Source organism: Ilyonectria robusta (genome assembly GCF_021365365.1).
Source record: "Ilyonectria robusta strain PMI_751 chromosome Unknown BGZ61scaffold_163, whole genome shotgun sequence".
NCBI lineage: Eukaryota > Fungi > Ascomycota > Sordariomycetes > Hypocreales > Nectriaceae > Ilyonectria > Ilyonectria robusta.
In genome coordinates this window covers 9,600-18,006 of record NW_025764597.1, presented here as the reverse complement: position 1 = coordinate 18,006, position 8,407 = coordinate 9,600, and the positions used below count along the sequence as shown (strand labels likewise).

General features: G+C 48.4%; 2 protein-coding genes across 2 annotated transcripts; both read left to right on the top strand.

Moving 5' to 3' along the window:
- Positions 1-282: 282 nt before the first annotated feature.
- On the top strand, positions 283-1,820 carry BGZ61DRAFT_501304 (acyl-CoA dehydrogenase/oxidase; the record flags this gene model as incomplete). Its single annotated transcript, XM_046251687.1, has 4 exons — positions 283-997; positions 1,036-1,245; positions 1,301-1,573; positions 1,627-1,820. 4 exons carry the CDS (start codon positions 283-285, stop codon positions 1,818-1,820), a joined length of 1,392 nt encoding a protein of 463 aa, XP_046092902.1.
- Positions 1,821-2,769: 949 nt separating this feature from the next.
- Positions 2,770-3,475, top strand: BGZ61DRAFT_501303 (uncharacterized protein; the record flags this gene model as incomplete). Its single annotated transcript, XM_046251686.1, has 2 exons — positions 2,770-2,896; positions 2,934-3,475. 2 exons carry the CDS (start codon positions 2,770-2,772, stop codon positions 3,473-3,475), a joined length of 669 nt encoding a protein of 222 aa, XP_046092901.1.
- Positions 3,476-8,407: the final 4,932 nt, after the last annotated feature.

Here is an 8,407-nt window from a genome sequence, read left to right as displayed (position 1 = left end):
ATGTCTGCATGTCGACAAGGATGTCGAAGAGCCTGCATCACAGGAAGTTGTCGCCCTGCATTATGAACGAGCACAATCAATGTGCCGCCATGCTGGTGAGTAAAGAGATTATACACATGGATCATGTTGACTGATCAAATCCTCCGAAGCCTTGTCACTTGACGATATCCAACACTTGAGCCAAAAAGTTTTGGAACTTTCATTTTGACTGTAAGTTTGAAAGTGTCCGTCCGGAAAGGCGAGACAACATGCTAACAGTATCAAGTGATTGCCGCCCGCGACATGGCGGCATTTATCATCGCGACCATCCATGTGAACCTCTGCATCGGGACGCTTAGTTCTTTCGTCAGAGACCGCCCTGACCTTCAAGATCTTGTTGAGAAGTTATTGAATTTCGACATCTGCGGCCAATTCATGCTCACAGAGGTTGGCCACGGCTTGGACGCACGTAATCTGGAGACCAGGGCGACACTACAGCCAGATGGCTCCTTCGATCTCCACACCCCCAACACCGCGGCGGCAAAGGCGATGCCTCCGACTACGCCCTACTGTAGAATGCCACGTGTAGCAATCGTCTTTGCTCGCCTAATGGTGGGCGGGAATTGTCACGGGGTGAAACCTTTCCTCGTTCCTTTGAGCAGCTCCGAGAAGATGAAACCGGGGATCACATCACGAATCTTGCCTACGAGGCCCGGAACTAAGCCCTTAGATCATTCAATCACAACTTTCGAGCATGTTCGCTTACCTCGAAATGCCCTCCTCGGTTCCATTTCCAAGTCGAAAGATGAACGTGCCGATTTTCTCCGCCAGATCTGGCGGGTTTCAATAGGGACGTTGTCACTTTCGATCATGGGCGTTTCTGCCATCAAGGTTGGGACGCACATCGCTGGTACTTACAGCCAACGACGAACAATTACCGCTCCTGACGGGCATACACGCGTACCAATCATGAGCTTCAGCACCCAGCAGCGTCCAATCATCGAGGGATGGGTGCAGGGTAAGATCCTTGAACTATACGCCCATTGGACCGTAAAGCATTCATGAATGCCGACCATGGCCCGCTCGCGCGGCATGCCCTTGCCACCATTTTCAAATCAACCGTTGTTCGAGCTTCACGCATTTTGAATGAGCTTACGGAGCGATGTGGTTGGCAAGGCCTTTTTGCGTACAACCAGATTAGCGAGTTAGCATTGACGTTTCAGGGTAATGCCATTGCTGAAGGGGACACCTTGGTCCTGTGTATACGTGCGTATCTTCAACTTCACCTACGTCGGTGACTGAAACTAACCGTTTTTGATAGGACTGGTATCAGAACTTCTTGGAGGGAAATACGGCCTTCCGGCGCCACAAGATCCGACGACAGTTTTGGCTCGCCGTGAACGGCAAATGATGGAAGCTGCCAGGTCCAAACTCAAGGATATTGGTGGATATGGTGAACACAGAGGCCAGGCATTCAATCAGCATATTCTTCCTTGCTGTCGCCCTATAGCTGAGGCAATCGGCCACCGCATGGCTTACGAGGCAGCAAGAGAATCAGGGGCCTGTCCAAAGTCCTCCGTCTATACGAACACATGTGCGTCGGTACGGACTTCAGACATTGTTCATCCGACGGCCATGTGCTCCAAGCGATCGGGGACGCCGCAGTTGAGGCATACGATGATGTGTTGGCCGACATGTTGCAGTCGCTGCAAAACTATGAAGCGGATGCCTACACTACTGCACCTATCATGTCGGACCAGTCATGGGCCAGTTTCGTCGATAAGATGCAGTCGTTCAAGCATCCGAGCGATCATGCTCGAGACATCCAACCCAAACTCTAAGTTGGCCTATGTGTTGTGGCGGCTCGCACACTCAGACGAGTACTGTTCTTACACGGGATACCGATGGCACAGTACCTTGGGCTTATAATTGCTGAGCTTTGGCGCGGGATGGTATAAGAATAGGAATTTGTATTTAGTGATTGCGTGAGACATCATGATTGACCAAGGGGTCACGTCGATGATTGGAAAACCACCTACAGATGCGACCGGCCCTTTCGTCTTTTTTTTGGTACCGTATTCAATGGTATATCTGTGTCTTTCTCAGGTCCAACAAGGAGTAATGCGTGTCGCTTTAGCGGCACAGAATGGGGACTGGGGCGGAAGTATGCTAAACTTGGCTCACAAAGGATGCAATATTTTAGACTACGTCTACATCGTAATTCGATATTTCAATTATTCTATCGCAGTGGTTATGGAAGGCGTTCGTGTCAGCCATTAATGAATGCCGCGTCTGGAAACCATCGTGTGTTTCTAATCATCCCTAAGAGGACCCTATCAGGAGAAAATCATTCGTTTTTTTCCCCAGGATATTAGTTAAAATTCGTATACAGACTGCTTCGAATACGAGATTCAACTTTGTCTCTCATGTATTGGGGAACTATGTACAGCGTCGGTGTCGTAGCAACCCTTATTTCCACTCCCGGCTAGTGTCAAAGCAAGGGTTGCCGACTAGCTAAGATGGTACCGTATCATGTCTCAACGGTCCTCCACAATGGGTCTCATTCATGCCGGTAGGTATGGGACAGATTAGCAGGATCGGGTAACAGCCTCCCGTTTCGGCCTTTTTTGTTTCAAACCGGGGCCGAATAAGAAAGACTCTTTACGAACCATGGTGGGCACCCTTGAACACATGTTCTTGACACGTCCCGCGTCGTATGTAAGTAGTGAAGAAACTGAATGAAAACTAGCCTTTCCCGATATCTGGACCACATGTGTACGTTGCTCTGCCATGAATCCGATACCTATTGTTCCGATTAGAAAAAGCATACTGTTTCAACGACTCGGATCATTATTGACCGCCATCGCTATCACTATTTTGGCTTTCGCAGGTTGCGTGGTCGCTGGCCATTCTCGCAGTATCGTAAATATCACACCTCACGAACAGTACTCCAGCTCCATCGGGGTCCTTGGGTTGCAAAATCGATAACAACCGTGTCGCGTACTGGCCAGGCTCTGTTGGCTGTGACGACATTTGCGTTAGGGTCTACAACGAGGGCCGCTCGGTTCATCTTCTCCGCATCGACACTTCCGGGGGAGCCTATGACATATCCTACGATGCCTGGAACTACCTTGCCTTCGGTAAATCTGCCGTCGAGGAGCCCCATATGGGTGGTGGCATCGGCATGAACTACGATGTTGTCCACGCCTCGGAATGCCAGCATTTGCTCCATGAGGGCAAGCTTCCCCTTTCAGCCGCCAATAGCATGAATTATGTCGCATCTTGCATTGCCCAGCCCACGAGCTGGGTTGCGCAGAACCATGTGTTATATAATATTCAGGACCAAGTGTGTAAATTAGGTGTGGATGAAGAATGCCACCTGGACCTTGCCATCAGTAACCAGCCATCCTGCCCCAGTCCCCTTGGTATTGAAGCTCCTCTTAACAATAAAGTTGAGAATATTCAATATGGCACAGGCAAAAAGATAGCCGCGTAAGTCGCAGTGCTCATGAATGCCTAGGGGCTTGGGCTATCCCTGGCCTCTTATTAATCAGTACGATATGGAAAAGTAGAACTGGTTGTCTCGTACATATGAATAAGAACTAAGTAAGGTAAGGGGTACAACGACTGACTGCGGCCTTGGCTTTATGATCTTCGCTCTTATAAGTGATTATGGCATCTCACCTTTTGCAAAAGTGCCGACCAGCGGCCACGATTGTCTTGTGTCCTGGGCTGACCTCTTTTGACATTGAAAGCGACCTTCTAATGATATTACCCTACGTAAAACAAGAACACGCGCGGATAATTCAGTGACAGCCCTATTTCCTTCTGAATGAACCTAATCACTTTCATCCATTGATGATCTGGCAGAGAGATACATTCGCGCTGGCCTTGCTGATACGTTGACTTGCCAGCTCAGTGTCTGTACCTTGGTGTTAGAAGTTTCATCACCGGGCCTCTTTGTAGCTAAGAACACTCTCATTGCTTTTCCGGAGCCCGGAGAATGAATACATTAAGCCATCTGTTGGAAGATGACCCTGTATTACGAAACCTCTGATAGATTGATATCCTGACCTTAGTCAGAAGGGGGTCTGATAACCCCTCTTCCGGGCCGGTCGGATGACCGGCACAAGCAATCATCAACATCATCATCACTGCTTTGAACACTATCCATTTGATCAAATTGACCGTAACGGATCCAACACCATCAAAGAGCAAAAATCCCAGTAACCGTGCACATGACACTGTTTTAATCGGAGTAACAACCGCCAGAAGCATGGTCTTACGGCTTTCGTGAGCGAAGACTTGTTTCGTTCATCCCAAAATCGAACGCGACTTGCTTAGCAAAGTAATCAAGTGAAAACTGAATGTCACCGTTTGAATCCTCAATCATTCTGCCACACACCAAAAGAGCTCGTCCATATAAATTCAGCAAGTGCGGGTAGTGAAGATTAATCCACCACGAGTTAAAATTTGCATGATTCTCCGCTTCTCGTTCGAGTTCCTTCGTAAAAGCGAAGCAGATGGCAACGTACATAACCAACAGCGTCCGGCAATCCGCTGGAATATTCTTCGTTGAAACCGACTCAAAGATCTCGGAGACCCTATGGAGCCTGTAGCGACAATACGCGGTGATTGGATAATCTAGTCGTTTGAGAGGCATTTTTATGCGCGGATAACCTCATTCACAGAGAGGATAGGCCGAAATTTCTGATATTTTGAAGCTGTTCCAGTATGGGTTTGTAAGGAAGATAGCGAAGGCTTCGATCGCAGATGGAAAGGGACGTTGGAATCCCTTCCGTTTGGTGATGGGGAGGAATTGAGGTCAACTCCTATATGGCCCGCAGCTCCGATTTGAGTTCATTAATTTGGTGCTCCTCGGCCACGAAGCTCTACCTCTGGATGTTGAGTTCGAATAAAAGCCATCTGACTTACGCCATCTTCAAAGTCCTTTGATAACATTTCAACAGTCGAACAAGACCAGATTTTTTCGTTGTTTCGTAGTCGTTAAGGATATCTTGGCTCCGCTGGTGAACGACCCGCATATCGTCCCCTGTAGACTTTGGCAAATAAGGAATGAATGAAGAGAGTCTATCGATGGATAACAGGGAAACGCGAATCGACTCCCGTTCAGTGTTACGGATTTGGCGGATGGGGTCGTTCAGATCTATAATATCGATCGTATGTAGAGGAGGGATGGAACTGATCCCAAGGTCAAAAGGCGGGGAAGTTGCTCAGCCAAGTCTCACAGTGGTGTTATCGATACGATTCGAGCGGCTACACTAGACCCACAATATCTGGACAGAAGCAGCGCCATTTGCCACTTATCATCGAAATGGCAAAACTTCGATTAGAACGTCAAGCCTCGCAGATGTGCAATACACCACACTCCCACCGCACGTTGGAGTTTCTGAAGGTACAAGGCAGAAGTAGGCTCAGCGGGCTAGATCTTGTATTGAACCTCCAAAGGACATTATATTAATCATAACAAAAGGTTGAATCCAAATGCCCAGAAATTCCATAGCTAACACCAAAGTAGGCTCAACTCATGGCGGCGTGACGCAGCTACAAGCCGTGCCTGGCATGCCAACTGAGGCTCAGGTACCTTTCACCACGACCTGAAGCAACATCAGCCACGCTGTGATGTGGTGTTGAAAGATAGCTGCCCGTGGAACCAATCACTGACGTGCAAATTATTGTGAACGTTCGTGCTCAACCCCGGTGAACTACCGACTGAGGAATCCGATCACGACTGTGAGCTGACAGACTCAAGTTCAGTAAGTAATCTGCTCGATCGAAAATGATTCCAACTTCTACATCGCACAACAGTGTGGCAGTTCTCTAGAATGGAACCCGTTTATACCCCCGTTTAGATTTCTCCCCCTCTCTATATCTTTCCCCCTGTTTATACCCCTGTGACTTCCCTACCCCACCTCGAAACTTGAACAACAAGCAGCCCGCCTGTGTTACTCCACCAACTCCTCCATTACCAGTACCTGTGAATATGTAAATATCAAGGAAAGTCACGACTGTTGTCAAAACTTACATGACTCCCAGTTTCGGAACATAATATCCTTGCATGATGGGCCATCATCTCCAAGTGGCTTTTTCCGGTCTTGTGCCCCGCCTACACATCCCTCTGCCCAACAGATAGAATACTCGTAGCCTATACCACCGAGCCATTCTACACCAAGAGAGCACTTATCCTCCGGACTTACCGATCTTTGATACGACTCATCGTTGCACCATAGTTCTGCGCTTGTTTGAACGCTCCACCCCACGATATCTCCATACCCTGGGAGTTCATCTTCATCTCCACATATCGGTGCGGGTAAGTTCGTCTGACTAAGGTCCGCTGTTGTTGCCGTCGCCTTCTCACGAAGAGCTGACTTTGTTCTATGTAGCGTTGTCTTTCGATTCTTCGAATAGTGGGAAGATGATATGATAGATGATGAAGAGGTCTCGGCGACTGATGTTTCATCGGAGCTGGTTGTTCCCGTAGTGGTCTCTTCATCGTTCTCACTTGGTGTCGTGGCTGACGATGTTTCTGTCTCGATTGCTGATGACACGATCGTCGTGGTCGTCTTTGAATTTTTTTTTTCGGTCGGCACAGCAGTAGATTGCGCGTCAGAGGTCTCAGTCGTCTCTTTAACCTTGTGAGACGATGCCGTGGCCGAAGACTTACTTAGTTCCTCGGATAAAGTAGTTTTCGCGGATCCTACCGACGAATCCCTTTCATTATTGTTTGTTGATGATGTACTCAATCCAGTGACCGACGGAATGGCTGTTCTTGTCGAATCCTCGACCGCCTTAGTTTTCTGTGTGTCGGTCGGTGTGCTTGTTGCCGCGCTTGACAGCGTGTCGGGGGACGCAGTTGCTGATTTCTCAGCTGTTGACGTAGCGAGAGACGTGTCTATTTTTTTGGTCGATGTGTTGTTGGATAATGCCGAGGTTTCTTGTGTCGTATCCTTGCTTGAAGAAGTCAGCTTTCGTGAGTAATGTTCTGCCGGCAGCGTGACTGACGACGTGGTAGTTCCCGTGGTTGGTAGTGTAGCGCAAGGTTCGCTACTGTCTGTACTTAAAAGAGCTCCTGACACTGTCGCGGTCCCAACTGCTGACAGCGTTCTTAACGTGCTATCCGTTTCTTCGCTAGAGGACGCCTTTGAACCAGTACGGGATGATTGAATGGTATTTTTGCTTGAAGGAAAGTCTAAGAGTGTGCTTATTTCTCCGGTTGGGGGCGTAGTAGACGACGTGGTCGATTCTTGGCTTGATGACGTGTCTGATGGGATGTTCTTCTTATCCCCTTCATGTTGCGATTGTACAGTGCTTAGGGACGACAGTGGCAGTGCCGGCCTCCTTGATACCGAAGTGGTAGTAGCCTCTTTTATAATCGACTCGTCGTCACTTGCATAAGGCGATGAGGGTGTTGCATTTGCTTCCGCAGTCGACGAGAGAGGCTGACTGGTCGTACTCTCTTCATTACCGCACACTAGGCTGTTGGGGTAGTCTGCGCCGTCCGAAAGCTGCAGCATGGGCGGACAACCATTAATCCACACGGCGGAGTACCTAGGAACATTGTATGGCACATTGTAGGGTATGGAGGGAAAGATATCGTCGATGTCTATACCCGGATTGAGGTCCTGGACTTGCTGACGGTTGACACCTAGCTCCCTCAACACCAACGCAAAGCATTGGCCCGGTTCGGGCTCCCATTGCCCATATTCAAAAATGCACGCCTCTTTAAGCGCATTGACATAAGAAAATAAAAAAGGAAGAAGCAGAGCCTTCATATTAACCAAGGGTAGATCAATGAGCAGGTTTCCTATTCAATAGACGCCCTCCAAGTTCATATGGAGCTACCTAAGATGGATTCATATAGGCTCCGAAGGTCCACAAATGAAAGTATTCCGACCAGACTTGCAGTCCAATTCCGGCCTTTGTTCCAACAAACTGGCATTTACTACGACGGGCGAGATACTTTGGCGTCGGTTGACGACGCCGAAGGAGGTAAACCTGAGAAGATAGTGTTCCGAGCCCAGTCACGATGCATATCACCAGATCGTGTTTGCAACATCTTTTAAAAGATTTACTTTGAGAGAAAACTATGCAGCTCACCCACCCACTCCCCTTTGTCGTTAGCTCAGCGTTCATATCTACGTCCAAGAAGCTTGATAAATGCTGATAGACAACCTAGTAACTCGTGTGTCGCATATCAATTTTGATGGCTTTTCATAAAATCCTGGCATTTGGAAACAATGGTAGACAAAACCACATCATGGCCTGTGTGGTTGTTTCGCCGTTTAAAGGAACATGCTGGCCCTGGCGGTGTAACAGATTGTCGTCGTGAGATCAACTTTCTCTGGTCGAGATGCGAATTGAGATCAAATTTGCTTAGCCCAATTTTAGCGAGAAATAGATGGATGTA